Genomic DNA, 21,609 nt, shown 5'->3' with positions numbered 1-21,609 from the left:
TCCCTAGAGGTGGTCAACAAAAAAGAATACCACTCAATGTAAGCCTAAATAATGTAGGAACAGAGAACCATGGAATCACGACACTCCCAGGTCAAGAAATGTTAAAATACCTTGAAAATAATGTTAGCATGATTAACAACCTGCTCAGTAAACATGCAAAACTAGGCAGCTGCTCCCCGTGGGCCGGCCTGCCAGAGGCGGGGCTTACCCGTAGATGACGTCATCGTCGGAGTCGTTCAGCATGGAGAACGCTGGGTTATCTTTCAGCTGGGACTCTGAAAACCAGCCAAGGCATTTGTTACATGATCGGCCTGGAGAGGCCAGATGCTGTCCTACAATGAGGCTGCAAGTCGGCAAGGGCGGGTTCCAATCCCAGCTTCCACTAGAGTTAGTGTCTGTGGGAGCTGAACCAATCATCCTGTCTCCTGCGGACGTTCACGCCTCTACCCGCCAGCGCAGCATCACTGCTCGGCCGGCGGCCGCGAAGACTGCGTGGGAGCAGCCGGGGGAGCCCAGGACGGAGCCGCCTCCCGGGTACTCCTCCTCAGCGCACACGGAGCAGGAGCTGGTCCCCCGCCCTGCTGCCTCCCATCCTTGGGCCTGTCGCACGCCACCTGGTCTAAGCGTCTTCGCTGTAAATGGGAGTAGCTGCACCTTTGTCGTAAAGCTGCTGTGAAGCTCAAATAAGATGCTTCATGAAGCTGCTCTGAGAACTCACGCAGCATAGATGTCGGGGTGGCGACATGCTACACCCCTGCCCAGGTCCCAGGAGGTTGTCCTCCTGTTCATGCCCTGTGCGACAGGCCTGTTTTGGAGGAGGACTGTGCATTCTGGCTTTCTTTTCAGGGGCCATGGTACCAGTATGCAACAGATTGATTTCACATGGCTGATGGTCGTAATGCTTGTGCCAGGACCCACAAACGCAACTGGTTTCCATCTTGGGCTTAATTACATAATGCAGGCTGGGTCCTAACTAAAACTCTGAGCTCACCACTTAAAGCTGCCTGTGTCTCCCTCTGCAGAGAGACGGTGCTATGGGCTGCGGCACCCACCCTAATGGGGAACCTGGGGGTGCATCCTGAACTTCCACAGAAGCGTCTGGCCAGCAACCCGGAGCCCAGGGCGGCTTACCGTACAGAGCGTTCTTCGATGGCGAGTACACAAAGGCCAGCGTGTACAGGTAAAAGTTCAGCAAGCCATAGAAAGACAAGAACTCGGCTGGTGGCCCTGGTCAAGGGAAGTAGCAGTCCTGGAATGCTCCATTTTTGGACACGCCCGTCGGCGCCTGGGCTTTCAGCCGGGCTGCTCCTTCTAACCAGCAGCTCTAGTCCTTTCTACTGCTGACCAGCAGTGTGGACCTCGGAGCTCCATAACCCAGACCTCAGGATGCCACGGGGCAAGCCCGCGGCCAGAGGTTACAATAACCTGTTAGGGTCACCTGCAAGTAACAGGTAAACTGTGCTCCTTCCTAACCATGAAACATCTCGAGGTGGCAGGACCGGACGTGCTCAGCAAAGGGCAGGGAGACCACATGCATATGGGGAAAGCAAGCATGAGAGGAAGGACTGGAAACAGACCCTCAACCGGTCGCTCTTAACGTTGTCTGGATTACAGACCCCTGTGAGAGTCTTATAAAAGTTTAGCGTGAAATTCAGTGACAGAAATTTTAAAAATCATGCATTAAATCAAAGGCTGCAAGAGGCCCCAAGGAAAGAGCCGACAATGGACAGGACTTACCCCCACAGCATCCCCTGAGGGGTGCCATCATTGGCAGGGGGAGTGGAAAGCACACTTAGCCTATCATACATCTGAAAGAGGAGTTAGTGGGGAGGCACTCAGCCTGCTACCCCCCGCCCCCCGCCTCAGGCGCCCACGCAGGAATTGCAGGAGGCCCCCCTGTTTTATGAGCCCTTTCTGGAGACACAGGCTTCAGCTGCCCTAGTCACCTGTGGACACCGCAGCTGGATGTGCCTGGGGGATGGTAAGGGCGGCCGACAGCAGCCACAGGCACTGGGTCCCTGGGCTTGACTCAACCTGGTTAGTGACCTGGGGGCCTGGCTCACCCTGGGAGCCCAAGCACTGCCCATGGAGGAACAGCACTTCCCAGGGCCACTGGGGCCAGTGTGAGCACACCTTTCCGCAGGCAGGCGTGGGCTCCATAGCACCAGCCATGAAGAGGTGCCCTGCCTCATCTTGAAGTTCATAAGCTAACATGCAAACACTCAACTAGAGTGCATTCCTGAGGCCTGACACAGTCCCACGAGAAGGATATAATTCTGATAGTGAGTTGACAGTTCAGCTACAAAATTGTCTTGTAATACTTGCACTCCAAACCTTAAATACAGGATGACGATGCTGGGGGGGGGAAAAAGAGGGAAATATGTAAAATATATGAAGAAATAGCACCAGCTTCAGATAAGTTGTTATATTCACCCTGCTAACAGTTATATAGTCTAGTTTCTATTATTTCTGCATGGAAATTTGTCCACACACAGTACACGCATACACACCCCTGCTGCTGGGTGTTTGGTCTCAGATCCAGGATGGCTGACTGCTGGGACAAAATCAGCTAACGGTGACACGGGCCATGTCACAGTGTCTAATCGGGGCCCTGAAGCACCCCTTGGCATGTTCCCTTCCCATCTCTCACTCCCTTAGTTCATGTTTTCAAGACCATCTCCTACGACAGTTACGAGCTTCCCCTGAGAAAAGGTCTGCTTCCTCCCCTTGGCCCAGATTCCCACGGTGCAGCAGCAACACGCTCTGTTCAGACATCTGCCTCTGACATATGGTAACAGGTTCTGATCATGTGGAACTCCACAGCCAGGCCTTCCCCGAGCCACCCACAGCCTGCACCCAGCACCCCAGCTTTCATCTCCCCTCCCTGTGGTCCATTCTCCACACGCAGCCAAGCTGACTGGACTCAAGATGTAGATCGGGTCCCTTCGCCTCCGGCCTGACGCCCTCCAGTGGGTTCTCATCACTGAGAATAACACCGCACCCCTCACAGTGGCTTACAGGGCCGACCTGACCTCTCCCTCGCTCATGTCCTTACCTCCTGTGACACTGCTGTCCCAGCTGCCTGGGGAGCCAGTCCCATGTACTTCCAGGGTTCCTCCTTTTGGCCCCAGGCCAAATGTCACCTCGGAGACATGAGCCCTACCCACCCATCAGAAGCAGCTGCTTCCCTCCTGCCATCATCATCTCTCTCTGTTGTATTTTCATTATGGCACTTACGCTATTCATTTACCTGATAGGGAGGACCCTGTCGGCCTGCTCACCAGAGCAGGCACTCAATAAAGAATTGCTGCATCAATACATGTAAATGAATCCCTCTGAACATGAAGAAAGATCACAAAGGCATAACAACTTCTGAGACAGACTATAGAGAGGTTACGACCGTGCGTGTGTGCGTGTGCGCATGTGTAAGAGGATCTGAAGGTGTGTGTGTGAGAACGCAAGAGGAGTTCAGAGACAACATCTGCGCCAAGCACGGAAGAGAGACTGACTCCGTATAATACACGCTCCATTACTTTCAGGTAAATTTAGAGGCTGAATGAAACTCAAGCTCATTTGGAAGTCCTGAGTTCCCACGCTTTGGTGAGCACGGCATCCAACTCCTGGAGGGCGGTGAACACACCTGGATGCCCTCAACAGTCCCCCCACTCAACAAGGCTGGGACGCCCCCCAACGTAGACTTGGGAGGCCAGCCTCTGAGTCCCCCCAGCACGGCTCCTACCAAGGAACAGGGCTGACGGCCATGTATCTGCCATCTAAACCACCAAGAAAGAAATGCAGGTAACTAGATTTTATTCCCTCTGGATTTTGATTTTAAGAGAAACAGGCAAACCATAAACAACCAAACAATTATCTGGAATTCATTCAAAGAGACAACTTCCTGGGCGAGCTCAGCTCCTGGCACGGGCCCCCCGCCACCTCCGCAGCCCTCGAGTCTGGCTCTCTCAGGTCCTTCCCCCTGGGGCCAACATCCTGTGCAGTTCAATGACATCTGTCATACCGAATTTAAACAGAAACAACTCCTGCTTATTAGAGTCCTCTCCTTGAGAATCAAAAGGACCCAAGGTGCCAAGTGCCTCATGCAGTATTCTAGTTCTCTGACATGAGTTTGACTGTCTGCTCCAGCTACATGGCAAACGTCACACACGCCGGTGACCCGCGCACCGAGGTAGGCATGCTGCGGTCCGTACGCTTTGCTTTCCTGGGCACTTCTGACAAGCCACATGTCCACTCTGACCTAATGAACACGTTCGGCCAGAAGTTCCCTAAAATTAACTCTGTGAAAGGGGAGAAAAGATATTCAAGAGCATAAAATAAAAACTCACAGTTTTGCTTCATTAAGAAATAAAGTCTTCTTACCTAATGACAAGCACTACAAAAGTCAATGCAGTCAAAAATTTTAACCTGAGATCTGAAAAAGAAAAAAATATCCCCATGAAACCGCCTTAGAGGTACATTCCACTTCATCTCAGATGAAAATAAAGCAAAACCCCCTGAACAAAACCCCACTTCCCTCTGGACTTCAAACCTGTGTGTACTTGAAGCACAGGAGAAATTCTGGCCCACCTCCCCGATTCCAGGAGGGTCCCCACAAGGCCATGGCCATTATGACTTGTTACAGACTGGGGAAAAGGATCCTACGAAATCAGGTGACCTGCCCTGACTCAAGGACTAGGAAGGCCGCCCGGCCAGCCACCCCACAAGGCGCAACGCTGGAACGATCCAGGCAGCTCCCACAGCCACACTGGCACCCAGGGCCCCAGCTGGCTGCCAGCCCACAGGCCTCCTGCCAGCGCTGGCCCGGGGCACTGTCCCCATGGCCCAGAGTTATCATTCAGCCCTGTTGTGGCTCCAGTCTGTGGGAATGGGACAAGTCCCTGGGTCTTCCCCTCCAGGTCAGGCCACCTGTTTGGTGGCCTCCAGCCACCCCTCCCCCCACCCCTCCTCTGCGTGAAGATAAATGCTGACCCACTGTGCCCTGGGCGTTTGTGAAGTGGCACTTACCTACATAAGGCATGTGACGTAGCTCAGAACAGGCCCGCACTATCAGGAACAAAAGGTATAAAATGTACACCACTGACACCACCATGAAGAAAATCTTCATTCCCTGGAATGAAATAAGATGGCGCTGGGATGAAGATGGGGTCTCAGTGCGGCTTCGCTGTCTAACACCACCATCCGCAGGAAAGGCAAACACGAAAAGGGACCTAGAGCCCTGAAGGTCCCTCCCTAAACCAGAGCAAGGCCGGGCCCAGCCTCTCGGGCTCTCTGGGAGTGCAGATGGCTCCAAAGGACTCTAGACTTTGCTAATCAGATGAGCAAGAACTCCTTCCTGTACATGCGTATAAAGCCCCTAGCACACACAGGGCCTGGCGTGTAGCAGGTGCTCAATAAATGGCAGTGGCTCCTCCTTGTCTGTCTCCCCAGGGCGAGGCCTGCCTCCCTGCAGTGCCTATGAAGATGGGGGCACGTGTCAGAGAAGGAACCCAGGACCAGATCCTGAGAATTCCTCAGCCAAGTCTCAACTCTCTGGACCTCGGTTTTCCTATCTTTGCAACGACAACACAAGTTAAACATCTTCCCAACATAGCATCATTCACTAACTGCACTCTTTCTCAGCAGCCATTCCCACAAAGAGCCAAGATTGTATCATCCCCCTCGCCCCGCCTCCAGGAAGCTCTGCAAAGCCAGAGAAATGCTGGATGTCACCCACGGTCAGGATTCAACTCTGTGCCTCTGGGAACATGACTCGGAGGCTCCTAGCGGGGCTCCCGTGCCCCTGGGCACCGAGCACACCCACGCCGAGCTCAGGGAGCTGTGCCCAGGAGGGGCTGCGCTGAGAAGCCCGCACAGCCTGGGGAGTTGAGGGAAAGCCACACTCAGGAGTGACTGTCATTTGCGGGCCCCTTGTTCAAAAGGGGTGAAGAATTCCAGGACTGGGACAGAGAGCGCCACCGGAGTCCTGGCGGCGGCAGGCCCTGGCCACGCCTCCGCTCACTGGAAACCTCCTGCTACTTTAGAGAATTAAATGAACAAAACTGTTTTCTTAATTGTTCTACAATGTTCCTAAAGTCTGACACCCCTTCTGGCCCTGGAACGTCACCCATAAACCGCGGACTGGGAGTGACAACAGCTGTTTAAAGTTTATTTTTCATACTACTCAAACATGTTTTTCTACATTTTCCACCCATGAACTTTCTAAAATCCCTCCCAAATGGCCAGTTAGCAAGCTCGTGTTGACAGCATAATTTAAGTTACAAAATCCAATATTTTTTAAAAATACCATTTAAAAAAAAATTCCTTAGGCTTCATTAACAATCCTTACCTGAAAATTTCCTGTATCGACTCGATACTGGTACATTGGATCGTGTAATTCATTAACTCTAAAAATGTTATAAAAAAAATCGTAGATTAGTAACAAGTTTACTATTTATTTTATACTTTCAGTTAGATTTTTAAACTTATTAATATAAAGTATTGCTAATCAACAGTAAAGGATTTTTAAAAAGTAATCCTAAATTTATGAGAAATACTAAATTTCACACTGAAAATACATACAATGCATACAACTGTCCAGTCACCAGCATTGTGAAGTTGCAGAATTTTTCATTATGAAAATCTCTACACTATTTCTCTTGCAATTTTAAGATGTTTCCCAGGCACTTTTCAATGACATACATGGGCACTAGGAAAAAGATGAGTACACAAAAAAAGCAATAAAAGTAAATACAAACTTCCATGAAACTCATTTTAAAGTGACAGGTAGGCAGGGAGAAGGAAGTGGAGAAGGTGCGAGCTCCGTCTGCCACTACTGCGTCATGAAGTGTGATGTGGCAGGGGCCAAAATCATGCCCCTGAAATGCAACTAGTCTGTGCAGAAAATCCATCAGGCTTCTGTGGTGGCACCATTTTACCAAAGGACTGAAGTACCAACAAAGATAAACCCTGGGAGCTCATGTAAGGACGGGGAAGTCTCTAGACGCAGGCGACTAAGGGCAGCGACTACAACAGCTGGTGGACGGCAGCCGACCTGTCATCCTCCAGATGCAGCCTTCGCCTCTGACGGAGGAACCTAAAACGACGCGGTCGGTTTCACTTTCCATGTTAAGCTAGAAGAACCGTGTGTATCTCTACGTGCCATCCAAGCAAAAATGAACCCTCGGTTCAAGTCACAGTGCCCATCTTGAGACACTGGGTGACAGATTCCTTTTTGGGTGAGCTTACAACATACAGTCAGACTCTGAATCTGTCCACAGTGCCATGGGCTTTCCATACTGAAGTTTCACACACAGCAAATTACTCACGTCTGCCATATTCCTAGTGTGACAGAAGCCAGCCACAATAGTCCAACAATGAAGAATTTAGGCAAATAGAAAGTCAAACACTTCCTTTCTCCCTAAAAAGCAAAAAAAAAAAAAAAAGAGTAAGGTATAGAGAAGTTAGTAATTCTAGCAAACCACTAACCCCTAATAGACCACACTGGATCACAGATACTCAAATCATTTCTACACGAGTGCATTCTTCTCTTGATGACGAGGCTGGAGATGGGTTCGCAAGTGTAAGTTCGTCGTAAGGACGACCGGCGAGGCCGACACAGGCCAGGCCCCCACCCCCGCGGCCGCGCTCACCTGGACCCGGATGCCGTGGTACACGCACAGCCAGAAGAGCAGCAAGGCGCACAGGAACACAGACTGGAAGAGGTCGTCCAGCATTCCCGGGAGCCAGCTGTTCACCAGAAAGGAGAGAGGGAAGAACGGATCTGAAACGCAAAAGGCAGGGGGCCTGAGGAAGGCGGAACGCCAGCACCTGGGAAGGCGACGAACTAAAGGCTGGTTTGTTTTTCAGAAACCCTGAAAGCAATGAACAGATTGCTCCAGTGATCATTACAGAGTACCGCCTGCTCCCGCCATCCGCTCCTGCCCACAGGCCTGGCAACCCCGAAGCTGCAGCTCTGGAAGCCACGGCCTCCTGGAGCAGCGGACAAGGAACAGACGGCAGTGCTTGTCACTGCCAGCCAAGTTCTGAGAAGGCTGTCTCTGTAGCCCTTCCAGGTTTTAACCACCAAAGCAGTCACTCATTTGTGAAAGCGGCCGGGCATCGGCTGAGCCCTGGTCCAGCATCACTCGTGCTGGGGGGCGCTACTGCCTGGTCCTTCTGCCCCCCACCCCACGCCAGGCACTTCCAGAGACTTGGGCCAGGCCACGTCTCAGATGCCTGCCAGCTGTACATTTTAAAGGGGAAAACTCCAGAACCGAAACAGCACCTACCGTTGTAAAGCAGCAGCAGAGGCAGAAGAATGGACATCCACTTCTGCTCGATGCCCCAGTCCCGCATGGAGAACTTCCGGAGGGAATGTGCAAACAGGCACTGCAAACCCAATCAGGCTCCAGTCACTGTCCCGGCTCACACCCGTGGGCGTCACGCGAGTCTGCCCAATGGATGGGCATGGTGCCAGCCACGGCCTCTGAGTAACCCCATGTTGAAATGACTACTGACTGAGACAAGACGGTGAACTGCTGCAAAGGGCCCAGATCAGATGGTCACAAGCTATTCTTATCAGGTGGTAGGGACAGGAACGTAAGGGAGCCCCACCAAGAAGGACCTCCCCGAGACCCTGGCTGCACGCTCCGGGCAGTGCAACATCCGCAGATAGGACCAGCTTATAGGGAGGGCACCAGGGATCCCTGAGGAAAAGCCAAGGAAACATGGCCACAGCCACGGTCAGAAGGTGACTGTAGGAAGGTGCACTCGCCCATGGGAGAAGCTGTTTAAACTAAAAGTTCATTAAAGTTCAACAATCTGCGATTTTCAGGCCTGGAGTTATTTTTTGTTTTTGTTTTTTCTGTAATCTAACACAAGCCAATAATTTTCTAGGCAATTTGGACTTCCTAGACGGAGGGGTCATTCCCACAGCTTGTCAGGCTCAGGCCATTTCTCTTGTTTAAGGACGCAGGGCCCTGGCGCCAGGGCTTTGGGCCCCAGAGTGTGGCAGCAGGATCCCAGGCGCCACAGGTGCTTCAAGAAATAGCAAAGATTCCTGGCTGACCAATGCAAGTTCTCCACTTTCCTGTTGTGAGTTCACTCGGGGAGGCCCTGGGCGTGGCCTGAGGCCACAATCCCCAGCTGCCCGTGTTCTAGTGGCTGTGTGTCCTCTCCAACCCCCTCTGTCCACACCTAGGTCCCAGGTCACAGCAGTCTGGCACTTTTCTCACTGTCTCCCATGAGCCTGCATCCCCCTGTATAGTTAGTCTGCGAAGCACCAAGTGTTCCTCGGGTGGCAACTGGAGTGGCCACCACTGCGAAGAGGGACACATCTCCTAATGTCACACCCTCTGCACCAGCAGGGAGCAGGCAGCCGACGCAGGACGAACAGCACCCTGCAGACAGCGGTCAGCCACTAGGTGAGGCACGTTCCCTCCTCCTCCAGTGTCTAAGTTCCACCTTCACTGACGGGGCCTCTGTGGGGATCACCTGTGCATTAAGGGGAAGCATCTCCCCCAAAGCGGCATGGTGCATGTGGACACTGAGCTTGGATCCCAAAAGAGCCAGAAGTCTGCACTTCCAAACCCACTCGTCTGTGGCCTCACTCCTGAAAAGGCTGCAAGGTCTGGCGCCACTTTCCAGGTGTAAAAACCCAAGAATGTGCTGTGTCTGCACTCACAGGTCACTCAAATAAGACAGGCTTCCTACCACGCGGGACGTGGCATGTGTCACTGCATACTGACGAGAGCTTACGTACAAGTCAGTGATCTGCGATTACTGCTCCACTAACAGACGTCCTTGCTAAAAGAGCCCACAGCACTCTTTTTGCACAGCAGCAGCCAGCAGACATAGAGAATGTTTAGTAATATCAGGTCAGCCATTGGACGGAGTGTCTCAGAGTTCATACAGGTCTCCCGGGACGTTCACACTTTGATAATCACAAACCATAAACTGACTTTGCCCTTTCAAGAGTCTGACGCGTCTGTCAGGTGAATGGTACTTACAGTGACAATGAAAGTCAGCACCAGAAAGACGAACCGGAACCAAACTTCCCACTGGGAAAACGCAGGGTCGTAAGTCTTCCACTAAAATGGAAAGTGGGAACAATCTGAAAAACACATATATATCTAAAAGGAAGTACACCGGGTTAGTCATGATAGTTATCTCTTCCTGTGAGACGGCAGGTAATTTAAAATGTTCTCTTACCTTATCCCTTCTATGTGCTCTAAAATTTTAACACTTATATATTTGATTTTTAAGTCTGAAGAACAAGACTTTGTGAATATTCATTACCAAGGGCTGAAAATAGTTTCAGATCGAGAGCGATGACGGGCAGATAACTTATTCTATAATCGTAGTAAGAGCATCTGGCTTTTAAACCTCATATAAAAAGTCAACACTGTTCATCTCTTTAGTAGAGAGAGCCATGCTTTCCATGAAAAGAAACAGATTTTTTTTAAAAAAATTATTTATTATTATTAGTTTCAGGAGTACAAAAAAATGCAATAGTTATCCTTTTTACCCCTCACAAAGTAACAACTCCCCTCCCCCCAGATTTTTGTTTTAAGATGCAAAACTGCGAGTAGGTAGGATGCTATAAAAAAGATAAAGTGAAACATAAAAATGAATCTGAAACCAAAAAAGCACAATGGCATTAGTTGCCAGTGCTCACGGTGACTGGGTAGTTTCACTCGTGCCAGGTGTACACCTAACAGAGCTGAGGATGCAGGCCACAAGCGGTCAGAAGCCGGAGCCAGATTCACCACCAGACCCCAGGACGTGGCACTGGGCCAATGAGCCCCATCACTTAATGCACTGAATTAAAATCACCTGAGCAGTTTCAAAAACCCACTTTAGAACAGATACAGAGTTACAGACACTAGATTTAAACTTGCCTGAAACACACACACAAGCGCCCATGCACATACCACAGTTTAAGACAATGGACGTGAGGCAATGAGAGAGAAAAACCTCTGGCTGATAGGAAGGAAGTGCGCTGTCTGCCAGCCCCAAGTCATGGGGGAACCCAAGCAGAGCCTAGTGGTCTCCCTAGGCCGTGAACACATTGCTGGGAGAGCAGGGAGACAGTTCACCAGCTCCGGTTCACAAAACAGAGCACTGAGAGGAGAGCTGTACAGAGAGACAGACAGCACCAGACACCTGCCAGAGGCCGTCTCCTCACACCTTCACCTGAACGCTGACCAGCGCGTGAGCGTGAGGAAACCACCCAGGGCTGGAAAAATCCCTGAAAGGCTCACGGACACTCACAGAGGCCAGTAACAGCGCCTGCTCCCACAGCAGGGAGTTGGGTGCGGGGGGAGGGGAACGCAGTCACAGGCATTGGGCAGCGTGCTCCCAAGGCTTTTACTTCAGTGGGGGGAATTACCCTTAGACTTAATGCTGCTTAGGTCCTACCTAAGGGAGTTTAAAAGCAAGACCTAAAAAGATCAAACCATTTCCAAGTAATTTTATAACATCCCTGAACAAAGCTCAAGGATATTTATAAGGATACAAGCTCTAACAACAGTAATGCTTGCATTGAATCAAAAATATCATACATAAAAAAGCAAGAAAATATGAACCATAATGAGGAAAAAAGTACTTAATCAAAACTGACCAAGGCATCACAGATGACAGAATCAGCAGATAAGGACATCAAGACGCTAGAGGAAAGACTAGACATGAAGCAGAGGCCTGGAAAATGACCAACAGCACAGCAGACAGTACACAGATCAGTGAACCCGAAGACACAGCAATAAAAACCATCTACAATAAAACAGAGATAAAAATAAACAGAGCACCCATAAGCTGGGAGACAACTTCAAGTGGCCTAAGATGTATATTTGGAGCCCCCAAAGAAATTTGGGGGCAAGAGGATAAAAAAAAAATATTTGAAGAAATAATGGCCAAAATGTTTCCAAATTGATGAAAACAATAAACTCACAAACCCAAGAAGCTCAATGAACCCTAAGTACAAGAAATCTGAAGACAAGTATACCAAAGAACATGATAATCAAATTGTTTAAATAAGTACAAGAGAAAACTCTTAAAAGTGGGGGTAGAAGAGGCAGAAGGGGAAGGACATTATTACAGAGGACAAATACAAGGACAGCAGATTTCTCGTCAGAACAATGCAAGCCAGAAGACGACATTTTCAAAGTACTGTAAATTAAAGCCACACTGTAACACCTATCGAAATGGCCAAAAATGAAAAACACTGACCATGAGCGCTGACGAGGATGTGAAGCAACTGGAACTCTCACTGCTGGTGGGAACGTAAAACAATATAACCACTTTGGGAAACAGTTTGTCAGTTTCTTAAACAGTTAAACACGCCCCTACCCTATGACCCAGCCATTCCATTCCTAGGTATTTACCCAAGAGAAATGAGAGCACATGTCCAGGTAAAGATTTATACCCAGTGTTCACAGCAGCTTTGTTCATAACAGCCCAGACCTGGAAACGATCTAAATGCCCATCCGTGGGTGAACAGATACACAGTTATTGCCATATTTACACAGTGGACTCGGGCACAGAAGGGAGTGGACTACTGACATACCCCATATCAGCAATCGGTCTCAAAATAATTATGTTGAGCGAAAGAATTCAAACATATTGTGATTCCATTTACATAAAATTCTAGACAATGCAGATGTACCTCTAATGAAAGCAGATCAGTGGTGGCCTGGGGTCAGACGAAACAGGGCAGGGCTGTGAGAAAGCATGTAGGGATGGGTGTGCCTCTTCCCTTGATTATGGTGATGGTTTCCCAGGTACTTCCAGATATCAGAATGGAGCAGATTTTATAGTTTAAATACGTGCACTTCACTGTATGTCAATTACACTCAATAAAGCTATCTGACAAAAACCAACAGCTAACAACTGACGTCAAAGGGAGAGTGGAGACCACAGCGATTAAGGGCACGTGAAATGTGAAGTCAGGGACACCCAGCTCTTCTGTCTCCTAGTTGGGCAACTTACTTAATCTCACTAAACCTTGGATTTCTCCTCCATACCATGGGGGTACTATTATTACCTACTTTGTAGAATTATCATAATATCTAAGTAAGATGATGCAGTTGAAAAGTTCAGCACAGTGCCTGGCAAATAGCAGAAGTTCAGTCAATAACAGCTGCTATTAGAAATCCATCATGTAATACAACTATTATGATATCGCTACGTGCTTAGGTCTTACAACGGCATCATTTACAGAATGACCACGGTAGTGATTACGAGCATGGACCAGGGGAGGGTTGCTATGAACATAGTATTCAAATAGAAAAAGTGTAATACACATCTTAGCTGAAAAAACAAATTCTAAGGCATAATCAACACAGAAAAAAGAAGTGTGACCATGAGGAAAAAACTCACAAAATACTTTTAAAGTAACAATGAAGAAAGTATGTGTTTTTATCCTCAACTTGGTTTTAAAATTAGCACTAGGAAACAATGCTTTATTCAATAAACATAGCTCGACCTGAAATCTGCATTTGAGTTCTAACACGTGAGTGAATTGGAGGGGGGAGGGGAAAGGTGATGGCAGCGCAGGGCTTCAGAACTGGGTGCCGCGCGCCGAGCCGATACCAGGTGCGGCGGGCGCCCGGGGCCCGTGTTACCCCCGTCCAGTCGTGCTTTCCTCCTGTTGCCCCTTCCCCTCCGCTTCCTGGTCCAGGGAACCATTTCCACACACGACTTCCCTCAGGGAGGCTGCCCTGTTAGCAGCTGCTGCCAGGAACCACCTGTGTGTTCCTCCAACGCCAGGCCGGTCTCACAGCTCGGTCTGGCATTCATTTGTACCAAGGGCTTGAAAAGTCTTTCTTTTCCCTTGAGTGAGCCCAAGAAGACAGCGTGAAGCTCAGAGACCAGGGCCCTGGCCCCCACCCCACCCCCCATCACCGTGGATCCAGTGACGTCGGGGCTGTGAGGAGAAGGGTCCAGAGATTCCGTCAGAGCCGGCGAGTGCCCGGACCAGCACCATGATTATGAGCGGCCACTGTATGAACCTAATTCTGTGGACTTAGGGGATTTTGTTTTTGCTTTTATTTTTAAGTGCCAAATTTGTAATTAAAATAAGTAAAAGGAAATGAACAGAATGACATCCCAGAAAACACTCAGGCTCCAGACGTTTACTCTGAAATCTTAAGAGCTATCCATCTATTCTCGGCTTTTATGTCAAGGTCCTTTGGCATTCACAAAGCCGTCTTTGTCCTTTCAGGGACTGGGCTCACCCTGTCATACCGTGAACTGACATTTGGAACAAGTGCTGACTTCATGACCTGGGTTACTTCTCCCTAATTAAAACCTACAGGTTTGGTCCAGTTCCTCTGCTCAGCATTTGCTGAGCACCTACTTGGACTACATGCAAGTAAATATGATGTCAAATCCTGTGCAGATATGACACAATTGAACTTAAAAAAAATAAAATCAGTAAAAATGCCTCCAGGAGCTGACTAATTTTTTGGCAGAGAACAAATATTTTATGACACCCTCAGAGAATTCTCCAAGTAGGAAAGCCAGAGGAACACACAGGGTGGGGGCGTGGCAGGTACAGGCTGCTCAGGTCCATGCTGCTCCCAGCAACCTGTGCAGCGCTAAGCAGCCCCCCGGCATCAGGTCCCATGCTCAGATGCACAGCCTGGCTTTCCAAGACTTGAAAACTGAAGTGAAAGATATTATACAGAGCTACTTGGGGGTGGGGAGCCTAAGCCCTGCTTCCGCAGCTTGTCCCATATGAACATGTCGAGTGTGAGCAAGGAGCCACTCGGCGCTCATCAATGCCTGCTGCCCGTCTTCTCAACTCACGAGGAAACCAGAGGGTGTCCCCTGGACAGAAAACTGAAGGACCTGGAAACATGGGTTGCTGTTTTAATCTCATCCCCCAGTCAAAGGCCGTGGCTTAGGAAGGAAAAGGAGGAAATGAGACATGAGCAGCTGGTGAGAGTGTCACGCAAGAATTGACCTGGAGAAGAATTAATTAGAAGGGAAAGCGCTTCACTGTGAAGACATGGTGCTGCTGTGATGTGTGTAGAGAAGGTGCTCGCCAAACTCAGGAGACAAGGACAGAGAAGTGAGTAAAAGCAATCCGCATGGTGTCTAAAGTCCGCACTCCACTGCACATGCAGAGCATGGCCACAGAAACGAGCCTGGAAAACCACAGGAGACAAGCACCTCATAAGCACCTGCAAGACCCGGAGGGCGAGCTTGACTTGGACATGGCAATGGGGTGTAGGCACAGTGTGCTCAGAAGAACAAGAGCTGATAAAAGAGGCAGAGATATTATAGAAGGATGCCACTCTACTTCAGAAAGATATATATTTAAGCAGAAGTCAATGAACCAAAGGGTCATAGAATATGGGACTGAGGACAAAGGAGAGAAAATCAAGCTCCTCAAATTAAGGGGACATGGCATCAACAACAAGGCCAGACAGGCGGTAACGCCTCCACACGGGCTGAGGCAGGAAAAGGGACACCAACCATCTAGATGTCTACTAAGGATAGACACATGCCATAAACAGCGTCTGAACACTCTGGCCTTGCCCTGGTGACAATTCTACCTCCCAGGAGGCTGAAGGAGCAACTAGTGTAATTCTCACCCTGAACTTGGTTTTCCTCAGGGAGGAAGAACTGGCAAGTGAAACCAATAGTGATGCCCAGGGGAAGGTGACCATGTGGCCCTGGAGCCAAGGGCACCACCACATGCGGTGAGAATGGACCTTAGGCTTTGAGAGAACATGACTCAAAACTCCAAACGCCAAAGATTTCCAAGGAAATGCCAAACAAAAGGAATAGAAACTCTCAAAAGTCAAATTCTGCTGAAGAAGCGAGAACTGTCTAAGGAAATGTAGGTGCTTACCTGGCAGCAGCCTCATGAGCTCTGATTTAAAGCGCATTACAGATTTGGTTCAGTTTTTACTGAAAGGTAATACGCTCAGTAACAACTGGACACATAATCCCAAGTGTGCAGCTCAATGGACGTCCCAAACTGAACACACCAGCATAAACAGATGCCTATCAAGAAACATCATGGCACCCAGACACCCCTCCCTTTATGCCCCTTCGAGTCACTAACCTACCAAGAGTAACACTAATCATGATTGAATAGCACAGATTCATTTTGCCTGTTGATGTAGTTTATATAAATAGAATCATACACTACGTACTATTATGTATTTGGCTTATTTCATTCAATTTCATGCTTATGGAAGTTATCCCGTATGTTGCATGTAGGTATTATCATTCATTCTCATTGCTGTATAATATTCCATTATAGGAACAGACCGCGGTCTGTGCAATCAGTCCACTGTTGATGAGTGAGTAGCTTACAGTTTGGAGCTATTGAGAATTGAGCCCCTGTGATATTAATACTTAAATGCATGTCTTTGGGCCAATATGTGCCCGCATTTCTACTGCATCAATTCACTCTTTTACCAGCAGGAGAGCTCTGGGTTGCCACACCCTTGCCAACTTTGGCATCTTCTTGTCCTTTTCATTTTAGCCATTCGGTTGTGTAATAGTATTGCTAACATACTTTAAAGATGTATTTTATTCCTTATACTTTGTTTACTTCTGAAAAGGAATAAAGGCAGCTTATAATTAAAAAGCCAGATTCAATAGAAACAATTTCCAATGTTTTTCAAAGGGTAAAATTGTAACGAGAGTAAATAATTATACCAGAAAACCAATACCAAGATGTTAGGAATAACTACAGTTCCGCATAAAACTTATTTCTGAAATGTGTAGCAGCTAACACCAAGAGAGAACTGAGATGAGTTATTCAGCTTCCCTGCTCTCAGGAAAGGAGTCCTAACATATGGACAAAAGGAATTCTGCTTGGAGGTTTGGGTCAAAGTTCACAACATAATGGATACTGTCTTTAAGAGCAACTTTATAAACACAAAAAAACATTTTGCACAAGGTTCTCTAATTTCTTGCCTCTCTATCCAAGCTGGAGACATAATGTTACCCTGTGATTCTCTAAGGCTGCTCTCCCATAATCCAGCTCCTCAGAGTGACTGGTTAGAGTGTATCCTGTACTTCCCCTTTAACAGCAGTTGTTTTAGGAGCCTATATACATATACACCTATATGTATATGTATATATTAATTTTCTCTTCTGATTATAAAGGTAATAAGAGCTCATTATGAAAAATAGAAGAAAAAGAGAAAAAAAAATTAAGCCCACCACTGAGACAACCTTCTAGTTTTCTTTACTAAAATGTTCACAGCAGCATTATTCGTAATAGCCAAGAATGGAAACAACCCAAAATGTGCATCAACTGATGAAGAGATACACAGAATGTAGTATACCACAGTGAAATATTATTCAGCAAAAAAGGAATGAAATACTGATACCCACAACAGCATGGATGAACTTTGAAAATGTTATGCTTAGTGAAAGAAGTCATTCACAAAAGATCACATACTATATGACTGCATTCATATGAAATGTCCAGAACAGGCAGAAATGTCCAGAATAGGCAAATCCATAGAGACAGGGGACTGTGATTGCTAGGGGCCAGGGGAGGAATGGGAAATAAGAACTAATCGGCTTCTTTTTGGGGTGATAAAACACTCTGGAATTAGTGGTACAGGGTGCACAACTCAGTGAATACACTAAAAACCACCGAATTGTACGCTGTAAAAGGGTAAATTGAGTTATTGAGATATAACTCACATATCATACAATTTATTTTGAAAATAAAGTGTTATTTTCAAAAAGGAACCCATTAGGACCTTCATTTAATAGCCACAGCTTAATGCGGTAGCTATTTTACAGATAAGGACGTGGAGGCTCACTAATGTCAAACTGTAAGTGACGGCTCCTGGACTTGCACCCAGTACACCCATCCGATCGAAAGCCCGTGCTCCTAGCCACTCTGCGGGTTACACCACCTTCCAGTGAGTGGAAGGAACAGGGGGGTGGGCTGCAGCTGGACACGAGCAAGGAAAGGCTAACAGCGCACCTATGCAGCTCTGGCAGGCCACATAAGAGCGAGTTCCCGCAGTGTCTGAGGGCCACGCAGGGGCTGGAGAAGGAAGCCCTGCCTTCCTAGGAGGGCTCCAGCACGGCTCTTACCTACCTCCCGACGGAACACTATACGCTGTGCTCTAAGTCTCAGAAACACCACAAAGGTGTTCCAATGGCATGCTGTTTCTTTAAGCTATTCTTGGTTTCATATCCTTAAGAAATTGTAGTTTTCCTATAATTTTTTAAAAAACTCTGTATGTCTCCCACTGTCCAAAATGCCATGATTTCGATGCTGTGTAATTTCACTCACTCAACAGAAGAATGGGAACTGAACAAGCTGCGCAAATGAGGTCAGCTGGGACACTTACTGTGAAGTTCATTTCCTTGATGGGTCGAGTCAGGTTTTCAAATCCCACAATCACTGTATACTGAGTGTAATTCAGGTAGCCGAGGTGAGCCACGATAATTTCCGCACACTTCTGCAAAGACACAGGAAGATTTGTGCCTTTAGAGCAAACAAGACACTCTCCCGCCAACTGACCCACAAAGTAACACATTTCAACAGCAGATGATCAGAAATGATCATCTCCAGGGAACGCGCCAGAAGCCCAGAAAAATTCAGATGCCAGCCAAAAACAGTTCTTAGAAAGAAAGACGCAAATGGGTATTTTTGGAAACAAATTAAATCATATTATAGTCATTAAACTCTTTTTTACTTTGGATGATTCAAAATAATATGCACCTGCATAAGAAAGTTAACAGTGCAACACAAACCTGCTGTTTCCACTGGTGCCCTTGTGCCCAGGAAACGTAAGCTAAGCACGCTGATGAGACCCCTCGCCTGACCTTCCTCCTGGGCCCAGGGCTGCACCTGCTCTAATGACACACAGTGGATTCCGTGTTTTTCTCCCTCCCGATTAGCCTCTCTTTCCCGACAGGGAGGCCCCTACAGACTCTGTTAGGAGGTCAGAACGCCTCCAAGCCAAGGGCCGTGAGAACAACAGCTGATGTGATGATGTGGTGCGTGTACTTGTTTATCTGCCAAGAGCTCCTTTCTTCTGACCTTCAGAATTAAGAACTGGGTCTCCTTTTCAGAGTGGCAAGGGGGACACAGATGTGTATGGGGCCAGGCAAGCAGACCACTCTCCACACACCTCTGCCCAGCCACGCCGGCCCGGCCAGCACGCCCCTTCAGAAGTCCTCTCGGCGTCTGACAGGAGACACTCTGTGCCCAGAACGAACAGGCAGATCTATGGCTTTCTGGGTGGCATGTTAGCACTGTGGCTCTGAACAGGGCAGGGTCACCCCTACCACTGACCAAAGGCTTCCCAAGCCCGGAATGTCTGCGGTCAGGGGAGGAACGCAGGTCTGGGTGGATCTTAACAAGCCTCGAAAAGGTAAGAGGACAATCGGCAGAGACCTAAGTGCAGGAAAGAAGGCAGAGAAGAGGCGAGTGTGCGGGGCGTGAAGGCGACATGAAGGCGCTGCTCAGAATCTCTCAAAACCCTCAGGCCACCGCCATGGGCTGGGGGACGGATGGGAGCTCTCATGACCACAGGCCCTGCTCTCCCATGGCTGAAGCGCAAGGCAGTGGCTATTTTTATCACATTTGAGCTGTGGTTTCTCTTCCACCCAATCAGCTTCCCTCATGTGACCGGCCACCTGCTCCCAGGGCCCTGGTCTCATTAAGACCAAACCCACCTGTCTCCACACTCAGGTCACAGGGTGATGCACGGGGAGGGGCAGCTAAGGACTGTGCAGGATGAACAGGTTTACATCAGTGAACGTGTTTGTGCTGCACAGATAAGCACTTCTTATAAGTTAGGAATCTTTCTGGATTTACAGGGGTGTTCAATTAAGAAGAGGTCTACCTCAGGCTGTATAGATCTTCAAGTTTAAAAAAACTACAGTGAAAACACCTGAGGATTTGGGGCCCTAAGTTCAAGCCGTGGTGCGTGTGGTCAATAGCTCCGTAACAAAAAAATCCATCTTTTTTTTTTAAGTCAGGGCAATGCTCTTTGCAAGGTTAGGGGGGAGATGATGTGAACAGAGAGAGAACCATAGAAGAAGTCCCCAGTGGTGGCACAGCGCAAACTAAAGTGGAGCCACCAACGGGGGTGGGGAGAAACCATGACAGGGTATGGCAGGCGCTTCTAAGAGGCAGTGCAGACAAGCGGCCTCGTGGCAGCCTGGCTCAGATCAAAAATCGGGCTTCAGGCAGGGCGGCCAACTCATCTCAGTGGGCCTGAGACAGTCCCCATTTTAAAAAGGAAAGCCCTAAGTTCTGGGAAAGCCCCCAGTCCCAGACACACCAGAAAGATCAGTTACACTAGCCCAGGATCAAGTCACTGGCCACCTGTCATCGAGAAACAGCATTGCCAGCTGCCGAGGCCAGGCTCCAGGCCATCTGCCTGGCCGTGCACGGAAGGCTGCTGCTCGTACAGTGGTCCTCACAGACCCACTCCTGTCGCCCCTCCTGTTTATTCAGCAGCACTAATGGAGCACCTGCCGTACAGGCACATGGGGTTATGCGGATGCCTCGCGCTGGCACAAATGCCGCACGCTCTCATACGACATTCAACTTGATCCTCGCCACTTTCCAGACAGGCAGGGTAGGTGTAATCATCCCCTTACGGACGAGGAAAATACATGTTAGAAACTGGCCCGGCCCGACTCACGCCAGTGATAAATGGAGGCAGATGAGAGGCCGGTCACTTGTGGGGCTTCCCAAGCAGCACCTGCCTCGTCCAGGTGACAGACCCAGCACAGCAGAGCCCCTGCTCAGGTTGGGGAGCAGACACGGCAGTGATTCTGATGGCAGAGGGCAGCACTGCCAGCCGCACTTTCCAACAACCCATTCCCCTTCAGGCTGTGGTCCCGACCTACTTCAGGGTCTTCTAGAGCCATCCGCACAGAGGGACCACAGCCAGTGGCCCGCCCCTGAGCAGGCATCCTTCCCTGAGTCCCTTCTCACCGGGATGAACAGGCCCGGTACCTCACTGCTATGAACTAGGTGTGAGTGGGCATTAAGGCCACAGGCTTCGGAATGAAAGCAGGGCTGAATCCTGGCCCCTTCCCTCACTATCTGTGCCGCCTTGGGCCAGTGTCTCGACCTCTCTAAGCCTGAGTTTCTTCTTGTATAAAGTGGGGTTCTAATGACAGATGCCGCTCCGTGGGCCTGCTGTGAGGCCTGAGTGAGGTAACGTCTGGGAGGTGCCCGGTGTGAGACCTCGTCGGGAACTGCTGTCCCAGCCCTGTAATCCACCTCATGCTCCTCTGGTGCCAGCCACATTCTCCACGCAGCCTCAGGGTCCTGGCGGGGCCTCCTCACCACAGTCGGGACCATGTTCTGATTCTTCCGATTCTGACAGGAGGCAGGGCCGACAACAACCAAGGGCGAGGGGTCCTGTCCCACTTTGGGCCATCGGGTTTCCTATCCCAGGGCCGCGCACTGCGCCCTGAAGTAGCTCAGCATGTAGGCCACGCTTCCTGAGAGGCCCAGGTCACAGCCCCCAGCAGATCAGGGAGTCCGTCACACAGCTGCAAACAACCCAAAGTCCCGCGATCAAAAATGACCATGGCAGACATGAGTGACAGGAGGCCCATCCATAGTCACCTATGGACACACCAGGCAGTGAGTTC

At 49.1% G+C, this 21,609-nt stretch overlaps 1 protein-coding gene across 1 annotated transcript in view; it reads right to left on the bottom strand.

Annotated features, from left to right (window-relative positions):
• TMEM181 (transmembrane protein 181) overlaps window positions 1–21,609 on the bottom strand; it is a 63,475-nt gene that overhangs the window by 3,429 nt on the left and 38,437 nt on the right. Inside the window, exons 6-16 of the mRNA XM_019630762.1 lie at window positions 18,336–18,446; window positions 10,005–10,085; window positions 8,286–8,385; window positions 7,647–7,777; window positions 7,323–7,414; window positions 6,344–6,401; window positions 5,023–5,125; window positions 4,378–4,429; window positions 2,273–2,355; window positions 1,132–1,221; window positions 209–275 (exon numbers count right to left, since the gene is read on the bottom strand). Of these exons, the coding sequence (XP_019486307.1) occupies window positions 209–275; window positions 1,132–1,221; window positions 2,273–2,355; window positions 4,378–4,429; window positions 5,023–5,125; window positions 6,344–6,401; window positions 7,323–7,414; window positions 7,647–7,777; window positions 8,286–8,385; window positions 10,005–10,085; window positions 18,336–18,446 (968 nt within the window). The remainder of the gene's footprint in view (window positions 1–208; window positions 276–1,131; window positions 1,222–2,272; window positions 2,356–4,377; window positions 4,430–5,022; window positions 5,126–6,343; window positions 6,402–7,322; window positions 7,415–7,646; window positions 7,778–8,285; window positions 8,386–10,004; window positions 10,086–18,335; window positions 18,447–21,609) is intronic.

Source organism: Hipposideros armiger, unplaced genomic scaffold, assembly GCF_001890085.2.
Source record: "Hipposideros armiger isolate ML-2016 unplaced genomic scaffold, ASM189008v1 scaffold_940, whole genome shotgun sequence".
NCBI classification, from domain to species: Eukaryota; Metazoa; Chordata; class Mammalia; order Chiroptera; family Hipposideridae; genus Hipposideros; species Hipposideros armiger.
This window is presented reverse-complemented; position numbering and strand designations above follow the sequence as displayed.